A 22,951-nucleotide genomic window follows, 5' to 3' on the forward strand; every position below is an offset into this window, starting at 1 on the left:
ACTGGAATTCTGCTGTTTAGTCCATCATTTTTGCCAATGAGTTGAAGCACACCATGATCCACCATAGAGTGCAGAGAAAACTAGTAAGCAGCTTTTCCTTTGTGCTGCAGGCGTTAATGAGGGAATAAGAGATTGCCGTTAAAAATAGCCTGGTTTGATCCACTCATTGTGTGCTAGGGGGGTGGGAGGCATGGCTCCACAGCCCCTCTCCATCCGTAGTGTGTCGGTGAACCCAGCCAGCCCAAGCTGTCAGTCAGGATCAGTCCAGTTAGGGAAGCTCTGCGTTGAGAGATGAACCCCAGTACGTGTGAGCTCTCAGGGCTGCTATGTGATGCTGCCCTACACAAAGTCATGGATCTTCCATGTCACCAACACAAACCTCATTCAGTGCGGGCACATGATGGCAGCACTCCGGTCCCATCCAATTCTCTCCATGGGGTCTCCATGGGGGGTTAACTGCTCTATCTCAAAGCACATGGCAGTGACCAATCTAGCTCTTGGCCGCGTCAGTTCAAATCAAATGCGGAATGTTTACATCTGCTACCGTTGATTATACAGTAAATACGTTGTGAAATGAAACAAAAACACACCACAGTTTAAGTATTGATTGATTCACATCGATATGAATGGGTTACATGACTAACAACTAGGGATGGGTATCGTTTGGGTTTTTTCCGATACCGGTACATAACCGATACTTTTAAAACGATACCGGTGCCTAAACGGTGCCAGAACCGATACTTTTTTATTTTTTTTTATTTAAGACATTAGGCTTATTTATTGCCAAGGCAAATAGTTTTCTTTAAATTTAACAATATATTAACTGTTTGAGGTATACTATAAATAAAAATAAATACAAAACACTTGGCTTCAAACCTTTTAACTTCAAACTATGAACAATATATTAACTTATAACAACTGTTTACAGTATACTTAAATAAATATAAATAAATACATAACAAACTCTGTACACACACTTCACACTTCAGTAATACTTTTGCAGAAATATGAGCATGTTTGCCTTCAGAGTAAAACAAATATTAATTAGTTTGCATTTATTTAAACCCACTGGTTTCGTGAATGTGTACTGCCCCTTTAAAAGTTTAGCTTCAGGGCCTCTTGAGTTCTCTCCCCCATTTTCACGCAATTTTGTTGTTGCATATGCTGCACGTCGCGTTGTTTGAATCTTTTTGTGCGAAATACAGCCACACTTTTGATCGTTTACCTTTCGACATTTTCTCCGTTATATTGATGGCTAGCTCTGTTTGTGCTTGCTCTGTGCAAGGCTGCCTGCTCTTCGCCGTCAGACTGTTGCAATGTTATTGTAGCGTCCAAGTTAGTGCTCTCTTAAGAACTCACATTGAGAAGGAATATCTTTGGATGAGACGGTAGCTCTCCGTTTAATAAAGCGTATCCAACTTCTGCTTAGAACAACCACACTTATCTTGAAACCGAAACCACACGCAAGTCAACCCATTACCATGGCAACTCCTCAACACAAATCCCGTTTCCACTAGTCCCATACGGAATGCAGCGTGAGCGACACAGGCGAGAGTCTATATTGGGAGATGGAGCAGTTTTATATGTGCCCCACGAAATCTGTTATCAACACAAAAAAGTATACAGATCGTACTCAGAAAGATCTACGCCACTAACGTTACTTCTCGTTAGCTATCACTAGTTTTGTTAAATTATAAATTTTTTAATTAAAAAAAAAAAAAAAAAAAAAAATTATCTGCTCAGGCACCGAAAGGAAGCACCGAAATCTGCGTTGCATTTCGGTCCGGGTAGGTATCGGTTGTATGGAACCGGTGCCGTATTGGTACCGGTGCTCGGTACCCAACCCTACTAACAACTGGTGGAAAGTAATATGAAAATATTTGTTCACTGAATTAGCGTTCTGTCCCAAACAGTTGCGTTCCAGTTTCAAAGTTTCACTTTCGCTTTCAGTATTTCAACGTGAATGAGAGGGAGCACAAGAACTGAGCGTCTAGCAGCGTTTATCATATCATATACATTATATATGATGCATGTATATGTCTGTGGGCACGATCTCAAGCACGTGCAAAAGTTGTTGTCCAATTTGAATCAGATACGAGAGACACATGCGCGCCCAGTCCAATTACCAGCGGAATCGAATCGTGTGTCCAGGGGTTTACATCGGAGTCCAGTCGGACTCAAGTCGGACACAATGAATCTAGTTCTGGGGAGACACATGTGTCCAATATCCAATTTAAATTGGACTGAAATCGGAAATTGGACACATGTGTCCACACTGATTGTTTTGCCAAGCCTAGCTGATGTTTTCAAATGGCTACTATTTGTAGTAGCCTATTCTACTCTACCCTACTCTTGCTCAACCCATAGATAACGTTGCATGTGTTTAGCCACGTTGAAAAGGTTTGTTTATTAATATGGGTGTGTGTCATTATGATGCATCATTATGAAGTAAGGCTGAACTTTGCTGTCTGTCGTAACTGCACAGATGGCCGAAAGTCTAAATGAGCTGCTGCAGCTGTATTGAGCTGAAATGTGGAAGTGAGGATCAATAAAGTATAATAAGGTGATTCCTCGCCAAGTATCATGTCACATATCAAGTAGAAATGGGATCTTCTCCTCTTTCATTATTAAATAAAAAAAGCTAAAAAAAAGTCTACTGTTCCACTGGGAGGTTGCAAGAATGCGGATTAATCACAGAACATGAAGATGTTTCTTAGCGGGTAGTATTGCAAATCCAGTTAAGAATTGCAAAATAATTGTATTGCAGAAGAATTGTCATTGATATGGTGGAAATGGCTGTTTTATATGACACGGGCTGTTGATTAAGGATGTTGATCTTATGAATTCGATTTTGAGGTAGTCATTCTTTCTTTTTTTTAAATACTATATTATTGAAAACAGACACTGGAGTATTGTAACATATGCCATGAAAAAGGGAGGCTTAGTACTGTGTACTTTATCACAGTTTCTGCAGGTGATCTGGTGACCAATCAGGTGATTTCTGGGGGGAAAATGGTTCTTTTTTTCATTGAAATCTTCAGAGAAACAAGAAAGTCAACTTCATAACTCTAGTTGATTTGCAGCAGAGGTATTAGACCTACCACTCAATGTTTTATACAGTACAAACAACTTTGTAACATTTTGTTTAGGTTATAGCTCTGTAGAAGGTGAAAAGTTTTCACATGAATTTGATCAACATCAGCTTTAACATGGAGTTCCCATGTGGTGTTGGTCTGGGACTGTTCTGTCTTTCAGTTGACAGACAATTTGTCTGTTTGAATGCCCACACAGTTCGCAAGAAAGGAGTGCCTATAACTACAAACACATTCAGGCTATCATTTGTGTGTGTCTCTGTGTGTCTCTGTGTGTCTCTGTGTGTGTCTGTGTGTGTCTGTGTGTGTGTCGGTGTGTCTGTGTAAACACAGTGTATATATATATATATATGTATACACACTCTTAACTGTCCACAAGAACCTATTAGGAACCTAAGAGCCTATTTATTACAAGTGTTATAAATGGGAATAAGAATTAAAATAACATTTAAGTCTGCATTGTGTTTGATTTGATTATGATATGCTCGTTGTTCTGTGCTATTCCGGTCTTGAACAAATTAGCTTTATTCTCTGCTGTGTGAGATGTTGCCTCCATCTCCATCATTAGGAAAAACTGAGCTGCGATTGTATGAGAGAGCTTGAAACTGTGAAAGGAGACTTTCTGCCAAAAGTATATAAGTTGGCAATCCTGATTCAGTTTTTGATGGGAGTCGATGGTTAGTGTTTGTGACGGATTAGTTATCATTATTGAAACAGGTGAAAAGGTGAATTGAAGGGGATACCAGTGGACTAGACTTCAGTCTGGTGGAACCCATTGCTATGGCCTCATTATCAGTGCTGACTTCATTAATACGTTTCATGCCAATTGTTTCCAGAACCAATGCTTTATGTTCACTGGGTGAACGCTAGTCAATATTACTGAAGAAGAACATCAAACCTCACCACCACCAGTCGCTCTTATATGGGGGAAGCATTGGAAGGGTTGGGTTAATGAATTCCTCCAACTTCCTTACAAGTTTTACTTCACACTTCCCTACCTCCTTCTCTCTTTCTTTTCCTTTTCCTTTTCCTTTACCTTCTCCTTCTCCCTGCCTCGCTCGCTCTCTCCCCTTTTCCCCCTCCCCTCTGTGGTGACGACCAACCGCAGGCCACCTGCTGTAAACACATATAGTTATTACCCACAGGCCTGTCCACACTGGTGAATGAGCACTTGTGTGTGTGTGTGTGTGTGTGTGTGTGGTTGGAACTCTCATCTAGACATGTTTCTTCCAGGCCCTCTCTGTCTCTCCATCTGTGCTGTGCTGCACAACGCTCATAAACGCTGCACTTAACGAGCGGCTGCGGTAATCGTCCAATTGCAACCTGTTATCACCTCCATCTGCAGGGGAGCCTGATTGTGCCCTGCTGGACCAGCAGCTGGAAGCTTCAGAGGAGCCACTGCCCCTTTAAAAAGGGGACAGGTAGGCGGCCGTGCTTTTCACATACCACAGGGTTGCCCTCCTCATCCTGTATGGAGTAGGAAAGGGGGCTTTGGTACACAGTGGCATGTACTGGTTTAGGACATTGTCCTATTGATGCCCCATTATTTTTCTCTCAATTGATTAATGTCTATGTGAAGCAATTTAATATTATACGCAAGTGGTTACTTTTAATCCAACACTGTCCTTTATTGGTGAGCAGAGTTTCATTTGCATAAAAGGATAGCTAGTTATCTGGCTGACGTTAGTTTCCCAAAGTTAACTTATTTATAAAAGGAAAAGGTAAAAAACCCTCAGGGTGTCTATGCAGCTCCTCTGCTTGGCCCCCAAGTACACAAGTTGAACTTAAAAGCTAATTAGTCCCTTATTACACACCCTAGCAGCTGCCAACTGTACCAAAGATGGTTCCCTAAGCTAGAGATGGCTAAGATAGTTCATAGCTAGGGCATACTAACTGGCATGAGACCTTGCATGTTTCAGGTTCGCGCTCTGCAGCATTCCCTTAAAAACAGTTAGTTGGGAACACACATCACCGTTCGAGTGAAAATGTGTTATCTATCCTGTTGATTTTCCTTAATGCATTAATGGGTTTCATATGTGAAGGGGTTTTTCTGTGTGTCTTTCCGTCTACCAACAATATTATGGTTGCTTTATTTCGTTTCTTCTTACCTATCGCCTTAGCCAAAGTCAACCCCGTGTCTGATTACCAGAGCTTGATTGCTGCTCAAGCAGTGACGAGCACTAAATGTCATTCGTTTTTTTTTTTTGGATGAGTGTTGTTTTTAGCTCAGAGCAACCCGGCACTCACCCCCCACCCCCCCTCTCTCTCTCTCTCTGAGAATTTGCTTTTGCACCATTAAGTATTTGCTGTCATAGCAACAGTGCATTCAGGCCTTGGGGCGGAAAGATAAAGGCTTGTTTGTTGTTTGTGTTGTTGTTTTTCTCTCTTTCTCCCTCTGTTGTTTTCCTCCCATCCAGTGTTCTCTCATTCCTTTCGTTGGTTGTTATGGGTGCTATTGTTAGTTTGGCTGGGTGCTGTGCTATTCCCCCCACAGAAGGCTCCTAGCTCACTCTGCAGGTAGCACACCTCCCCCGTGTCTGAGCCAACACATTTGGGCTTTAGTTCCCTGATCTTTTCATGCTACGGTGCACATGGCCATTGTCCAGGCCTAATGCCATGCAGTTTAAATGAGAACTGAGCGAGAGTTTTAACAGGCTTGATGTTTATGGTCCATGAAATGGCTTGTTATTGCGTGCAAGTTTTTTTTAACATTCTTTATTTTTTTTATTCTATATTGCTTTGTTCTTTTTGTGTTGTTGTGCATCAGTACTTATGGGTGTTTTTTTTTTTATGGTTCTTGTTCTTTATAGAGGATTTTCTGGAATCCGTTCTCATTTCAGGGTTGCCAGAGGTATAATTTATGATGTTGTTGTTGTTGTTGTTGTTGTTGTTTTGTAAGTAACATCAGGGCTGCCAGAGACACATTCATCATCGCCTGCTCAGATTTCTCACAACAAATTCCAAAGTATACAGTGATCAGTCACAGGACAACACTATCGTTCCTTGGTTACGTTGCCCTCCCTAAAGCTTTCCTTTTTTTCCAGACTGACAGCCTGATCGAAGCAATAAGCTCTATCACTGTTGTTGTGTGTTCGGCAACATGTTGGCCTCTCTCTTGTGTTTCTCCTTGTCTCCCTGCCGCACTTGTATCTCCAGAGGCCGGGATCAAAGGCATTCCCGGGGCTCGGCGTGTGTTTTCTCCCCTGACAGCCCCCAATATGCCGCGGCTGCACCTCCATCCCAAAATCCCCATGTTTGTGTTGCCTGTCTGGCCCCAGCACGGATCCATGGGAAAGCTGGACAGGAGGAATGCTCAGGCCTTTGCCCAGGGAACCAAAACACTATTTTCTGTGCAAATAGACCTCTGCTGGTGTAAGCCAAATAAACAGACTCCGTCCTCGCAGAGAGAGAGAGAGGGAGGAAGAGAGAGAGAGGGAGAGAAGGCAGCGAGAGAGCGGGAGAGAAGGTTCGAACAACTTCAGCACGAGAAAATAAAAATTGCTTCTTGAGTGAAGATTTCACTCCAGCTTTATCAACATGCAGTGGAAACAACGGACAATAAGCAAAGGGACTTTCTGTTCTTTTGGATTCATTGGGGGGTGCTTCTTTGTTGTTCTTTAGTGTGTGCATATGTATTTGGCGTGCAGATATATGCCCATTGTCATTCCGAGGCCGTTCCTCAGATGAGCGCGCTTGTGAAAACAAATCAAATCAGGCCCTGGAAATTGGCACATAAAATTGCATGTTTACCTTTCAGTGTTTTGTTTTAACAGCGTGCATCAACAAGCTGTATTCAAAGAGTTGCATTATACTGCGGCAAGTCAGGGCCACCTTCCCAAAGCACTGGTAGAGCAGCCTTCACCAACAACCCAAAGCACTCCCTTGGAAGCCATTGAGAACAGTGCTCAAATAAAACAAGCAAGAAGGTTATCAGCTACACGCATAGATCTTTTTGATGCATGTTGTTTCCCAACCATGACCTCTAACCAGGTCTTGTGAGGTGTGGAGGCACACCTGCGTTGTTTATCTGCTGCAGATGCATAACCGTAAACAACAACAACAACAACTCCTCCAGCTTAATCGTCATTCAGGCGTGACGCTCTCTTGCACCAGCCCCGCGCTGCCATCTCTGTTGGCCCAGGGAGAGCAGGAGCTGGAGACTCCGGCGAGGCTGCTGATGTGTGCTCATTAAAAAGCTCAGGAACACACAAACAAGCTTGGCTCTGTTCACAGCTAGGTAAACAGGCTCTACATGCAGCCACACACCAGAAATCTTGTGATCTGATCCCCTCCCCTCCCCTTTTATTTATTTTCATCTTTTTTTGTATATAATCGATGAACTCTTTTTGAACTTCTATTACAGGAAGTGTCTGGGAAAAGTAGCCTGGGTGTGCGTGAAACTTTAAAGGTGCTATACGTTACAAGTTTAGTTAAAATATTCAAAAATAAACTATAAATGGCAACTGAATGTGATGAAATAACTGTGGTGACCGTTGTCAAAAAAACGCCTATGCTCTGTATTGCCCTGATATCCTTTAAAGTTAGCATGCTAACCAGCTAATCCTGGCCTGGACTCTCTCTAGGCACTAGTGAGTCAGTGTGGCGAAAACAGCAAGGCAAGGATGATTTTACTGGCACAACCTCACACTCTCAGGAATTATGTTTTTAAACGCTTAAATCCCATTTCGGAGGCTAAAATAGTAGCCACAGAAAATGGCATCCCTACACTGATGTACAAACACAGATCTTCCAAATCTGCTCTACATGATGCTTGTCTATGGTGACAGCAAAGCACACCTTCCCAGAGTCTATTTTCAGCTTCCCAATACCTTTCTACTCTGTATGCATTCTGTAAAGCACTTTGAGCTTGATGTGGATGGAAACACTTATGGTAGCCTAGACATTTTTCAGAAGCGAAAATGGCTAAATCTTGTAGTTACTTCTGCGAAGGGAGAGGAGGGAGGGTTGTGCAAATATAGTAATACCCTGACCCCAATCTGCTTGGGTTTGGTAGTCGCTAGCGGACAGCTTGTCAGGCTTACATATGGCCCCTTTTAAAAGTGCACCTGAAACTCTTTTATCTCGTTTTGGAGGGCATTCTTAGAGAAAGCATGCAGCTTTGTCTTAACCTGATTTTAACATGCTACTTCAAACGTAACATTCTGATGAACTTCCTGCCTGCATTCCTAGTCTGATTTTAGAAGCTTGCTCATCCCACATCCAACTGTATGCATTTTTGCTTAGTTGTATTCAGTCTATCTATAGCACAAGCGTGTTGGTAGTATAATAGAAGTTATTAGGTGACGGAGAGCAGCTCTATTCAGAGCAGCACAACATAATTCCTTGTGACAAGCTCAGACGACCCCTCGCCAGCCAAACAAGCTGAGGCTGTGTTGGTGCTAAATAACAAGCACTCGAATCCTACAAGCGCTCCCTGCCCCCCTTGCCTGCCTGCCACACACGCACTTCTGCTCTGGTTTGCATTCATGTCAGGAGAGCGGCTGCTTGTTTGTCTAGAGATTTTCTTGGCTGTTTGCTCTTTGCTGTGTTGCTTTTTGAATGGCTCTCCTCCCTCCCCCCCCCCCTATACCCTTCCCCCAGATGTTTACATAAGGCGCTGGCCTGTGTATCATGCCACCTGCCAGATCTGTTGATGGCAGCACCTGGTTAATGTTAAATTGCCGCAGAACGACAACGTGTTTGTTAATAAACACCCAAAGCGGGGCCCCTTTGTTTACTGTAGCCATGGTGGCAATCGGGACGTTTCACAAACAAGGCTATCTGGTTTCTGCTATCCCTTCCCACCGCAGTGCAGACTTGTCCTCACAAGGGCAAGAGACGAATCACATGAGAACAGAAACGGATTTCTATAAAGATTCTTTTTCTGCTCTTTAAAAGTGACTATTTTGTGAATTAGCGAATTTTGCTGTACACAGTCTATGTTGTCTGTCTTTTTAGATACTTGGAGGGGAGAGAAACCTTCTCCCTCCTCTTTGCCACTATCAAGTTCGGTTTTACTGGAAAGCTCCACTCTTGCCAGAGAGGGCTGTGTCTGCTCGCAAACTTAACACCTCACGTGCAGTTGTTAGGCATGTTTGGACTAACTCCAATCCCACAATCCCCTTCTCAGATGCTGCCATCTCAACTGAGTTTAACTGTAGACATGCTCTGCCGCAGTGCAGCACAATTGGCTGATTGATTGGTTCGTCTACTCAAGTCAGACCACATACTACAACTGCCATCACTGCTTCAACTGATTTAAATCACATATTTATCAGATATGTCAGAAGAAGTGCTGAAGAAAGACATTAACTATTTAAAGGTAACCGTGCCAGTAGTGTCTTCCTATATTCAGCCACCGTAGTGGAGATTGGAAGGTGCTTGTGGATAGGCCCCACTCTGGTCTGTGACTACCCTTCACATTGATCAGTGGCCTGACTGTCCACTTGGCCATTTCTTCTCTCCTCTGTTGCGTTGTTTGTGTCTGGTTCCTGTGACTGGAAGGCGAATCTAAACAAACCTGGACTCCGCCGCTGGTTTCCTCCGCTGTCGCTGCTCTTATCTGTCGGGTAGGAATGCTGTCCTTTCAGTGTGTCAGCGCCACTGTAAACAGTCTGTGAGGGGGCTGTGGGCCTTGGAGAGAGGGTCTTGGGTGGTGGTGGGGGGTTCCTGGCTTCTACTGTGGCATTGCTGTAAGACGCCGAAGCACCACTTAGCAGTACAGGAAATGTCTGTTTTACGGGCCGATGCCAACCTGTCATCGGAGGCTTTTGGCTGTTTTGATACACGCAAGCGTGTTCTTGCGTGAATCAAACTCTGTGGTCAGGGTTAAAAAAGTGGAAATGGAAACCCGGAGGTCTGAAGTAGATGGATTAGGTCAGTCAAGTGTGGGGGGGGGGGGGGGGGGGGGGGGGGGGTCACGAGGACGTTGTGTGATGTGATCTCGCGTCCGCTGGTTCAAGGGTTCATGGTGTCGTCTGCTCTGCTGTCCTGGGTGTCTGCAGGTGCGTGAGCCGACATGCAGGAGTCGAAGACGGAGCAGGCATCCAGTGGCAGTGCAGCGTGTGAGGGGGGAGAGAGTGAGAAAGCCGAGGAGCAGCCCACTGCCGGATCGCCCTCCTCCCAGGGAGCAGAGGCCAGTCTACCACACACACAGCAGGTAGCTCAACCCACATGTCTGTCTGTCTGTCTGTCTGTCTGTCTGTCTGTCTGAGTATTCTTAGTCTCCCCCCCAGACGCTCTATCTCTCTGTCTGAAATATGGATGCTGTTGGAAATTGTGTTTTGATGTTTTGTGTTAATTTGGTGAAAGACCACTGAAAATATGTCACAACATCTGTTTTAATCTCAAGTGGCCGCCAAACGGTTATAGAAACAGACATATATTTTCACACCAGGCTCTTTCCACCTGAATCCAAGCCTACCATTCAACCAGCCAGTGCTGTTGATTCAGTGTGATTGAATTATGGTCACACACTAAAATTGTACCAATTGCCTTTGAGCAGTTATACTGGACATCCAGCACAGTTGGAACAACAGTGGTCTCAGGAACGCCAAAACCAGCATGCCTGTCCTTGAGTGAGGGGCGTCACCACACAGCAGCTGAAAGAGTCATGTGGAGGGCATGTGTCGCCACACAAAATACCTTAATCTTTGCAGTGTGTGTGTGTGTGTGTGTGTGTGTGTGTGTGTGTGTGTGTGTCTGTGTGTGTCTGTTTGTGTTTGTGTGTGAGATGCCAGCGGGCCCCATGCTGTGGTGGGATCTAGTTGGGAACCCAAACGTTCTGCCCGCTGCGCCCCACATCAGACATTCCAGGCAGATGATGTCATGTTAGGCTGTGGAGAGGGGCACACAGCTGTGGAGACCCCCCCCCCCCCCCCCCCCCCCCCCCATCACTGAGCAAACTCTCTTAGGCAGCACACCCCACATGGACACTCATGAGCTTTTCACGTTTTAGAAGTTTCAAATTTGCATTCTCTGTCTGTCTCCGTTACGCTTGGTCGCCTTTTTCTCTCTCTTTCTTTCACTCTGGCTTCCTGTTTCTTTTCCTCTCCTTTGTCTCGTTTCTTTCCTTTTTCACTCTCTTTCACTCTCACTTGGTTTCTCCTTCAACCCCCCTCCAGCTCTCTGTCTCCCTCCCTCCCTGCTCTTGGCCCAGATGTGTGACCTCCAGAGGTGTGAGGGTCAGACGCACTCTCTGTGCCTTTCGCTGCTCTTTTTGTTTTCACAACTCTCCCGAGTTCCTGTTGACCTGCTTCTCTCCGTTAGTTGTAGCCATGGCTGGGTTATTTTGGTGGTTTAGTGGTGGTGGGGCGTGGGGGTGGGTGAGCGAGTGGGAGAGACAGGTTCTCAGAGGAAAGCTATGTCCTTTTACTTGGGCATGCCTCCTACGCCTGCTCCTCAACTGCTCATGCAAACATTGTTGATTGACCTTCATGGTACTGTATTTGTTTGTTTTTAGTTTTTTTTACATTCTGTGGATTTCTGTCTAAATTTGATCCTGTGTGTCTGGTGTCTTCCTTGTAATGCTTAGCCTTAAGGAGGTGGCGTTTAAGAGCTGAAGATGAAGGAATGGTGTTCGGAGGAGTGGTGCTTGTTGCTGCTTGATTAGTTGTTATTTGCCGTAATGGGGCGGGTGTCATCATCGTGTGTCTGCTCCGCTTTGAGAGGCAGAGGGGCTCCAAAGGGAAAAGGGGCTGCTCTGGACCCAATCAGCTCTGTGGTGATAGTAGGGTTGCTGTTGTTTTTCTTCATCTGTTCTTCTCTCATCTCTCAAACCCCCACCCCCCTCTATTTTGTGTCTTCAGGCTCTTCAAGTTGCACAACAGTTCCAGCAACAACAACAACAACAACAGCAGCAGCAGGGGAGTGAAGGAAAGTCCCCTAGGGCCTCTGAGGCAGAGACAGACACACAGGTAAATCACACACACACACACACACACACACACACACACACACACACACAGATATACAGACACTAACAAATTCACATGTTGCCACTGTCAGTACCAACCACGATTTCACAGAAGAAGGAAAAGCACATTTCAATGCAGGTCAATCTAGTTTGACAAAAATGACTTTAATTGCTAACAACCTTCAACTAGGATTAGCCCTATATTATTAAATACTATTTTGGTACTTTGCTGTGAGCATGTAGATATAATCACTGCATGTTTTTCATGGATGTAGAACAAAAATTGGTTACCTCCATTAGATTAAACTGTAGCAGACCTTACAATAGAGATGACCAGTCATGTTCATGTTAAAATCTACGTTCTCTGTTGTTTTAATTTCTAGCTTTCTGCCATGTAACTCCTGTTATTGTTCCCAGGTTTGGAGAGTGTAATTAGGATGTACCAGCCATGACGCATGACATTTGCACACAGATTAACTGAAAGAGTTGGTTTGGTTTTTAATGTTTTTCTTGAGGTTGTACTGAAAGAGAGGTGACGATGACAGATGTGTAACCTCAAGATAAATGATAAATATTTTCGGAACGCGAAATAGATCTTAAACACACGGAAGTGTCTGTGAAAATTTGTGCCTAAATGCATACAAATAATGGGAAGTTGAACATTTGACCCACACATTTTTGTAGAAGATCTTTATACCATGAAGATGTTTTGTGAGATGACAGGGAAGATATGTGATTCAGTTATATCCTTAACATTGTGTGTGTTTGTGTGTGGGTGTGTGTGTGGGTGTGTGTGTGTGTATATATATATATATATAACCACTCATCACGGTTGAACAGTGACGAGTGACAAAAAAACTTGTTTGTTCTGAGGGACATGACAGTGCTTACCTTTTGATGTCATGTTCATTGGTCTGGTAAACATGAATGCCTTACAGGTCAGGACAGGGTAGGTTTTACTATTGATTTTTAGTGGGGAAAAGTCTGGAAAAATGAATTGAGATCATGTTTGAGATAAGGCTCTGGCATTCGCTATATATCACATTGGGGCGCACACACACACGTGCATCGATACACAGATATGTACACAGATTAATACATGCTCACAGACACACACACACACACACACACACACACACACACACACACACACACACACACACACACACTACAACACCACTCCTCAGAGCATAGCTTTCAGCACCATTTCAGTCAACAGAGAAGTTATTGACCCACACACTTTATTTGTGCTCAGAAGAGCTTTCAATGTTTCTTGGTTTCCAATGGCAACTTGGTCCCAAACACTAAACTTGCCCACTCTGATTAAATTACTCTCATGAATGTGTAGAGCTGAGTCACATGCGTCGAGGTAAACAGAGGAAGAAAGCGCTCATTAAATCAAAAATTAAAGTAAGCATCTAAAAGCAGTCTGACAGTGTGCTTAATGGAAAAGCACTGAACTGTTTTTAATTGTTATAATTATAATTCTTAATATTGAGACAAAAATGTCATCGTCCAGTTCTTTACGACTGCTTTTAAGAAGATGTTGGCAGAAAGAACTGATCTGTTTTGTAGTAGAACGGCATCTTTGAGGTTACTAGTCTTGAGCAAGTATTGTGCGCACGTGCTTAGTAAAATGGAACATGCATTTGTGGCCATTTGTGTAGTCCTGTAGACTGGGAATAATGTCAGTGCAGTAGTTCAGTGGGTCACTGAGGGAGATGTCTGTGGTCTGGAGCTGTGCTCTTCCTTCACCCCATCCCTCACCTCTGCTCCCAGTGACCCCCCCCCCCCCCCCCCATCCTTCACCTCTGCTCCCACTGACCCCCCCCTCCCTCCCTCACCTCTGCTCCAACTGACCCTCTCTCCACCCCTCCGCCCCATCCTTCACCTCTGCTCCCACTGACCCTCTGTCTCGCTCTCTCTCCCGCCACTGAGCAACTCTGTGCAGTTCCACAGGTTGGTCTTCTCTTCTCTTCTTTCTGTAGGCCGATCATGCACTCTTGACAAGATTACCATGGTGATGGATTTTAAGACTTTGTTTTCCAGGCCTTGTAGATCCTTGTAGGTGAAATTAGGCCCAAAGACCTTACATTGTTGGCGTTTTCGTTGTCTTCTAGTGTGACTTTCTCATTCAGGTGTAAAATGCATTCTTCTGTTTGTCTTAAACTCTCCCACATTAAGGTACATATTTGTTTGATGATTGTGATCCTCTGTGTTACCACAAGGTGTGACTGAATGTTCATGTGGGTTTTTATTTTGTTTGTTTTTTTAAATCGTTTTTAGCGTCATAATAGATGAGGTTAGGTGTGGTCCTAAATCTGTCACTTTTCTTTATCTCCATCTCCACACTCTCTTTCTCTTTCTCTGTCATCTTTCTGTCATTCTCTGTCCCTGCTATCTCTTGTCACTGTAACCGTGTGAGTCGGAGCGTCCTGATCAGGCTGTTTGTGCTGATGACAGACTGTTCTGTGCACTTTCCTTGTTCACATCCTACTTTGTACTGAAACAATGAGTCAGTTTCCATTGAGGAAACTAGTGTTAAATTACCATCATTCCGAATGACTGTAATTCAGTTAGAGGCCTGAGGAGGGGCCACGTATGTTTGCCGTGGCTTCTGAGGGCCACCAGACAATCAGTTCTCCCACACACCAGCACTTAATCATTCAACACACATTAATAAAAATACATTCACTGTGTATGCAAGAACAGTGGTCGTAGCACCAGCGGAAAATACAAGGCATATCCTACAAATCTGTATGGGATGAGTAAGAATGTATTTGCTTGATGTTGGGGTCTGGTGTTGTCATGGAAGCTGGTTTTGAGGAGTGCCGCTTAAAGATCCAGTGACTGGATGACTGGTGTCGGTGATGACTCAGTGAACGTGTCACTTGTCCGTGTAGGCATTGTGAATAGCTAAGTGTGGCGATGGCGTGAAGAATGGGGTAGTGTGATGGTAGCATAAACACGAGCGAGGCGTAGGGTCCCGGTGTGGTTGAGTGTGAGTGTGAGTGTGAGTGTGGTGGCAGTATAATGTGGGCTCGGCATGGCAGAGAGAGTGTAGCCTGTGTGTCTTGGAAGACAGTCAAGTAAAACCTAGAGAGAAGAAGTATCACACACTCGCACAAGCATTCCTACCTTGGAAATGTAGCCAGTGAGGCTGCATGTAGAATACTTCAAACCTGTTGGTTAGAGGGGGAGAGATGCAGGTCAGACAAACCTCAGCGTTCTCTTTACACATAGACCGATGCAGCATTCTCCCTCCCTCCCTCCCTCCTCCTCCTGCAGTAGTAGGTCTGATCCCTGCAGAGGCTCTGGGGATGTGTGAGTGATGGGTCTGGAGGTGGGTTAATCAGATGGCCGTTTATCTGCCGCGGGGTGTCCCTGTGGTGAGCGCCAGCCAGCGCAGCTGCAGGCCCCCGTCTCTGCGGTGTTTATGTTTGAAACGGGGTGAATAATAAGGGAAAGAATGTTGTTTTTGTTTTGGGTGTGGAAACCTCGACCAAACATGTCCACAAGGTATTGAAGCTGTCAACTTCCCGCTGTATTTGTTTTATTTTTCTTTCCTCTTTTTCTTTCCACTCTTCAGTGCGAGGCCTAAGAAATATGTGGGGCTTTTGTTTTCCACAAACACGTTTTGGGTGCTGTTGACATTTCCCCATCAGATGGAGATGGTGGTTTTGACACTTTGGCAAGAACAATAACAACAGCAGCAGCAGCTATCTGTTTGGACGTGTCTGTTGTCCTGGTAACTCCACTGCTATTGTGGCAGCCAGAGAGGGAAGGATGCACTCATGTACTCCCTCCTTGCCTTTTATAGAAGTTAATGAAGCCGCTTTTTTTGTCAACACAGTGGCAATTAATGGGATAGTTTGTCCAAAAGAATTTCAAAGGTCATGAAATGACTGAAGTTTAGGTCCAATCCTGTGAGTACAAAATAAATCAGTGGCTGTCATCGAAAGGCCCTCCACTGAGAGGCTCGAAGGCACTCTAAAAGGCAGAGTTGATGAATTTTCAAAACGAAGTTCTTTTGCTCAGTCTGCCACGCACTTTGGGTTTGTGAGTGTCGTGGCCGATGCAGAGATGGGAACAGGACTGTAATGCCACCATAATCAGCTGTTATTGTTTGCCGCGCAGAGCCAGCAACCCCGTCCAGCAGTTTTGTTTACCATACACCAAACAGTGGCTGCCTTACTGGAAACAGTGTTTGTTTGTGGTCTAGGAGCACTTTAATTAAAACGCAATCTCTAGCTCTGTTTTCACAGCCGCTTCACATCCCTGCTGTATATATTATTCATACGCGTCAGTAAATGCAGCTTTAATTATTCTGTTTATGTTTGTCGTAAACATACCCCCCCCCCCCCCCATCCAACTCCCCCTCTCTGAAAGCCTTGTGGATGGAGTGAGAGGAGGCAGGGTTGGGGGTGGAGGTGGAGGTGGAGGGGGGTGATTGTCTGAGGCCTAGGCGAAGCACGTGCTGATGCCTCACTCTGCTTCCTGTGTTCACAAATGGGTCCTCCCTATGTGTTTTTTTTTCTCTCTTTTGTTTTCTTCTTTTGTGTCTCTGTTTCCTCACTGTTGTAAGTGGGCGAAGAAAAAACTAAAACTTGAATGTCTGTTTGAAATCAGGGAGAAAAAAAACAACAGCCCACATAGATGAAGTGAATAATGGAATCATGTCTTCTTCCATTGTCTGACCACAAAGTTTTTTGTTGTAATTGCAACACTATGAAAAACTCTAGCTGCTGAAATAACTCATTTTGACGTCATAATTTTTAGAAAACCAAGGACCCCCCCCCACGCATGCACCCCACTCCTCTCTAGCCTGTGATCTCCTACATACTTATGCATATTTATATCTGATGTGTTCCCCTGTTAGAAATCTGTCAAACCTTGGAAGCACAGAAAAACACCCAGAAATCTGTTAAGCAACAGAAAACACTAATGCAGAACCTGTAAACTTAGTAGGCTTCCTAATGGCCACAAAGTGTACTGCCGCCCCGGCGTAGTCGGGTCAGGAGGCCGGATCAGAGACCTCCCCTGGCCAGTCGCTCTGTCTCTGCCAGCTGAGAGGAGAGGAGAGGCACGCCGCCCCTGACACGCTAAGCCCTTCAGACTTGTGCGTGTCCGAGCGCAACCAAGGGCAGGTCGATTCCAGAAGCTCCCACACTGTTTACAGGAACATCAGGCACAGAAAATGTTTGCTTTGACAACCTCTCCCCCTCTCCCTCGCACCTCTCCCCTCCCTCCTTCTCTCTCTCCCATCACTGGAGCGAAAATGAGGCCATGTTCAGTTATATGTCTCAACACGGCGAGGCCTGAGTGATGCTTTAGTAGCTCCTCTCAGTGGAGGCGGGTGGTAATGTGATGGTCGCTATAATGGAATTAGGCCGGAGCGCAGTGGATAATACTGAGCAGCCCCTAATGAGATTGCAGGTGGAAAGAATAGTCTGATGTTGAAGGCCAAAATGAAAATTAATTATGGCGATCGGATGTAATAGTATAATAGAGCTATGTTTTTAAACACATGCAAGCACCCCCACACACACACACACACACACACACACACACACATACACACACACACACACACACAAACAAAACTGTTTCTTTTTTCACTGTTGTTGTCGACATTGCACTGTCCATGCTGGGAAAGGTTGTGTTTTTTTAAGGTAATTGACTCATTATGCGTTTCTGTCTGTTGTGTCTGTGTATCTCTGTGTGTGTGCATGTGCGTGTTGGGTGGTATGTGTGTGTGTGTGTAGGTCCCAGCGGCACTGGCCCTGATGAGTCCTCAGCTGGTGACGGCCCAGCAGATGCAGCAGCTGCTCCAGCAGCAGGTCCTCAGCCCCCCGCAGCTGCAGGCTCTGCTCCAGCAGCAGCAAGCCCTCATGTTGCAGCAGGTAACACAGCGCCTGACGCACACACCCACACACACACAAACACACACGTACACACCCGTACACACCCTTACGCCACGCTCACAGACAGACACACACACAAACACACTCACAGACAGATACATTTATAGTAACGGGTAGCACTACAGCTCGCACCCATACTCGCCACGAACACACTTTCTCACACCTACACAACACGTGTAAACATGAGAAACCATTTGGAAACTTTTGCCACAAGCCCTCATGTTGTTGTGGGCCAGGATTACCTTAGATGGCACCACACTGCTCCTCCCCAGTGCCCACATCATATCTGCTATGGTTTTGGTTTGGTTGGCACTCAGCATGCAGCCTTCCTCCAGAGAGTTAACTGGCCTCCTGTTCCTTTCTCCTCCTCTCCTCCTCTCCTCCTCTCCTCTGTGGTGCAGCAACAACTACAGGAGTTCTACAAGAAGCAGCAGGAGGAGCTTCATGTCCAGCTCCTGCAGCAGCAGAAGGCAGGAAAACAGAGCCAAGAGGTGTGTGTGTGTGTGTGTGTGTGTATTCGTTTGTGTCTGTATCCTTGCTTAGAAGTTGTCATGGTGGTCTTAATAACTATAATAAAAGGAACTGGCTGACTACCTGTAAGGATGCAGCATGAAACACCCAACGCTTGAGTCCATTTTCACCTGGCTTTGCCACCGTAGCAGTACACCCTCTTCCATGAATGCAGTTGGCAGTCTTGGCTGCTAATCTTTTAGCAAGGTTCCTGATTTGGTTAATAAAGCCAGCTGGGTCAGAACCTGCTGATCAGAGTCCAGGAGCCTCTCAAAACTTTTTTATTCAGAGCATCTCTTTTTGGGGTCTCCCAGCAGAACAAAAAGCCACCCAGCCGATGGCTTAATGATATAAAGCTGCTGTGAGGTGCTCAGTGCTGATGTTTATAACCTGTAGGGTTTGACCTGTGAGGCCTGCGTCACTGAGTAATCCTGCCTGTGTGTGTCCAGCAGCAGCTGATGGTGCAGCAGTTGGCCTTCCAGCAGCAGCTCCTGCAGGCCCAGCAGCAGCAGCTCCTCACTCTGCAGAGGCAGGGCTTCCTGCCCTCCAAAGGCCCCGCCAGCGCCGGTGAGTAACACACCACAGTATTCCACACCACAGTATTCCACACCACAGTATTCCACACCGCAGTATTCCATACCGCAGTATTCCACACCACAGTATTCCACACCGCAGTATTCCACACCGCAGTATTCCACACCGCAGTATTCCACAGCACAGTATTCCACAGCACAGTATTCCACACCGCAGTATTCCACACCACAGTATTCCACACTGCAACACATCACAGTATTCCACACCGCAGTATTCCACACCGCAGTATTCCACACCACAGTATTCCACACCGCAGTATTCCACACCACAGTATTCCACACCGCAGTATTCCACACCACAGTATTCCAGACCGCAGTATTCCACACCGCAGTATTCCACACCACAGTATTCCACACCACAGTATTCCACACCGCAGTATTCCACACCGTAACACACCACAGTATTCCACACCACAGTATTCCAAACCCATTCGCCCCATTCCACCACACCCCCCTCCTCATGGCAAACCCTCTTCCACGGGTAGAAACCATACGCCAGTGCACACTGCCTCACACCACACTCTACAACACCTCACACACACCAGACACTACAACACCTCAGTCCACAGATACAGGGCCTCCTGGCTGACAAACCCACACTTCTCGCTATAATGCACCAATACCACGCCATGCCACATTTCTCTCCCAACACACCCTCGCCTTTCGTTCCCTGATGACAGATGGCCTGTGGGGTGGAAGTTTTCTTCTTCTTCTTCTTCTTCTTCTTCCATCATGTATTCCATCATTGTATTTGGCAGTGCTGTCTTTGGTCTGCAAAATGTTTTATTCATAACGATTTGGTGAATTTTCTGTTTTCTTGTCTCTTATGTGGGCTCATTATGCGATTTGTGTGCTCTATTAGTTCAGTTTGAATAATTTCAACAGAATTATGTGACAGTCATCAAAATGGGATGTTTACCTTGCAGGGCTAATTTGTTGTTTTCCTTTTGCAAGTGTGCATCCACACACACGGCTTAAGTTCATCTGTGAATATAGCTGTGGAGTCACACAGGCAAAATAATCCACTCTTCAAGAAGAACAACAATTTTGTGGTGGCAAAAAAACAAAGACTGGCCGTGACTAATGCTCCTGGAGACTCATTTAGGACGGCGGTAATCAAAATGTGGATACTGGGGCTGCTGTGAGGGGAAAGTGTGGCTTAATTCCCCGCCAGACACTCACACACGTAAATCAACAGAGTGCAGTGCAGCTGATGTTTAACACGTACACATAGAATAAACTGCCCACTGAAATTTCACTTCCGATTTTGGGCTGCAGGATCTTTATGTGCGCATGCATTTCCAGTCAAAGGCTTACTGATTAATCCAGCTGACCTTTCAGCAAGTTTATATCAGAAGCCCAGTGTCCAAGAGTGTTGCCACAGAGTGCAAGTCAATCACAAGGTCACAGGAGATGGGCTGGTAAGAAAGGGGCTGGACATTGCAAGTAGAAAAAGGGAAGAGAAAGTGGAGATGGTTCAATTCTCCAACTCTCGCTTTGCAGGTCCTTTATAAAGCAGCTACTGGGTTTCTGAACCCATGGGTGCGTAATTGGACCAGCCTCTTAAATGCTTTATTTGCCTCTCTGACTGTGTGTGTGAACATGAACGCATCACCTGACCAAGCCCTATGCTCCTCTCTGGCGTGAATGTGTGAACCTGAACGCTACACCTGACCCAGCCCTCTGCTGCTCTCTGGCTGTGTGTGTGAACATGAACGCATCACCTGACCCAGCCCTCTGCTCCTCTCTGGCCGTGTGAACATGACTGCATCACCTGACCCAGCCCTCTGTCTTCTCTCTCCCAGGCCCCTCGCCGCTGGACCTGCAGCACCTGTGGAAGGAGTCCCAGATGGCCCCCTCGGCCGAGGGCAGACGGGAGGAGAGGGGAGACTCGTCGCCCACTGTGCCCAAACCCCCTCCGCTGACCAGCCTGCACCACCACGCGGCCACCAACGGCCACCACGGCCCGCGCCTCGCCAGGAAGGAAGGGTGAGTGGATCACCAGGCCATGCAGTCGCGAGATCTTCTATTCCATTATCTCCACTTATATGATGCCAGTTTGGTTTTATTTAAATGCACTGATCGGTGCTGATGAGCCAAGGGTAGCGCTTTACATAAACACTGAAAGCAGTTCTTCCTGCGTTGCAAAAATGCGTGTATCAACAGCAAGGATCTGTACATTCAGTTCTTTTTCCGTATGTATGGATGCCATGCAGCCTGCCCCAGCTGGTTGCTGTTGTGTTTACCTCCGGGGTGTTTTCACAGAGCAGAACCTGTTGGGGAACTTGTTTGTCTTCGTGAGCGCGTCGCGGTGTTTGTGCTGTTTGTTTTGCACCTTGCATTTCTCACACTGCTGTGATAATTAGACTCTTCATCGCTCCGGAGCATTTTGGGCCTCATCCTAATTGGCTTGGCCTGTATTAATTAGTATTGATTATGCTAGTCCGTCATGCATGGGGTGAGAAGAAGTGAGTGAGATTGGAGTTCAGAGCTGCGGTGTGTGTGTGTGTGCGTGTGTGTGTTGGTGTGTGCTTAAGTTATTTTCTTTAATGTGTGTGTGCATAGCCCCAAGTTGTTTTGGGTAACAACTGTGTGTGGGTGTGTGTGCTTGGTGTGTGTGTGTGTGTGTGTGTGTGTGTGTGCGTGCATGCCTATTTGTGGATGTAAGTGAGAAGGCCTGTGTTGTTATCTCTGACAGGTGTGTCTGTGTCTGTCTGTCTGTGTGTCTGTCTGTGTTTGTGTGTGTCTGGGTTTGTGTGTGTCTGGGTTTGTGTGTGTTTGTCGGTGTGTGTGTGTGTGTGTGTGTGTGTGTGTGTGTGTGTGTGTGTGTGTGTGTGTGTGTGGAGGGTGAGAGCTCAAGGACTTGCTCAGGTCCATGTGTCATGTCAGCGGTCTGGCGGCAGAGAGGCGCCTGCAACTCAAGCCCTTAAGTGCATCCAGCGGCAGCAGCAGCACAGGCAGCCACCCCCATCCCACCCCACAACACCCAACACTCTGTCTTTCTACTTTTTCCTGTCTTTTCCCCTACATACATATTTATGCTCTGGTTCTCCCTCCCTTCTTCTCTCCTTTCTCTGCACATATTGCTTGCTCTCTCTTCCTCCCTTACAAACACGTCCCTTCACCCACAGCTGGATGGAGACATGTCCTCATTGTCCTCTCACTACTTCTCTCTCTGTCTCTCACAGCCTCTTTTCTTTCTGCCTGTGCTTGCCCCCTCCATTTCCTGTTTCGTAATGCACACCCATCTGTACAACCATAAACGATGCTCTGTTTTCTCCACTCTGTCAGCTAATTGTCTGTAATGTTTGCCGTAATGTTGCAATTGTGTGGAAATCTTACTTAATTTTGTCTTGTCGCACCTTGTCTTTGGCTCCTATCTGTGCATTCCTGAGCTGCAGTGTTGCTTCTGCTGTTGTTGTTTAGCTGAGGCGCCTCGGTTCTCTCTCTCTCTCTCTCTCTCTCTCTCTCTCTCTGGCCCTACTCCTCTGAGGGCAGCTGCACCCGCCTGAGACCCTGACATGGCCTCCTTCCTCTTTGAGGTGTAAAAGGCCGCGTACAGCCTGTCATGTGTTTACACATATACCATCAAAACAGAAACAACAAAGGCTGCAGAGACTTGGAGGGGAAACGCAGACACAAACGCCATTGTCTCTCCATATCCGTTTTTAGGATCGCCTCCCAATTAAAATTGGAATCTGGCAGCGAGTCTCACCGATGAGAGCTGTAGATTGTTAATAGGTGTTTAATGACGTGTGTTTATCTGCTTGCCCTCCCCTGAGGGGAGTGAGTGAGTGAGTGAGGGAGGTCTGTGGGAGGTTTGAGCTCACGGCGCTGGGAGGGAAGATGGCAGACTCTGCTGTGTCAGCTCTGCACTCAGAGCCTGGGCCTGAGCCCGTGTTTACTCCCTGGGCCCCA

General features: G+C 46.0%; 1 protein-coding gene across 1 annotated transcript in view; it reads left to right on the forward strand.

Moving 5' to 3' along the window:
- The window catches only part of foxp1a (forkhead box P1a), a 33,839-nt gene that overhangs the window by 3,789 nt on the left and 7,099 nt on the right, over nucleotides 1-22,951 (forward strand). The window contains exons 2-7 of the mRNA XM_080854554.1: nucleotides 10,097-10,251; nucleotides 11,900-12,007; nucleotides 17,772-17,909; nucleotides 18,332-18,421; nucleotides 18,890-19,007; nucleotides 20,839-21,022. Coding sequence (XP_080710680.1) covers nucleotides 10,111-10,251; nucleotides 11,900-12,007; nucleotides 17,772-17,909; nucleotides 18,332-18,421; nucleotides 18,890-19,007; nucleotides 20,839-21,022 — 779 coding nt within the window. The 5' untranslated portion in view covers nucleotides 10,097-10,110. The remainder of the gene's footprint in view (nucleotides 1-10,096; nucleotides 10,252-11,899; nucleotides 12,008-17,771; nucleotides 17,910-18,331; nucleotides 18,422-18,889; nucleotides 19,008-20,838; nucleotides 21,023-22,951) is intronic.

Source organism: Sprattus sprattus (assembly GCF_963457725.1).
Source record: "Sprattus sprattus genome assembly, chromosome: 16".
In the NCBI taxonomy this organism is placed as follows: domain Eukaryota; kingdom Metazoa; phylum Chordata; class Actinopteri; order Clupeiformes; family Clupeidae; genus Sprattus; species Sprattus sprattus.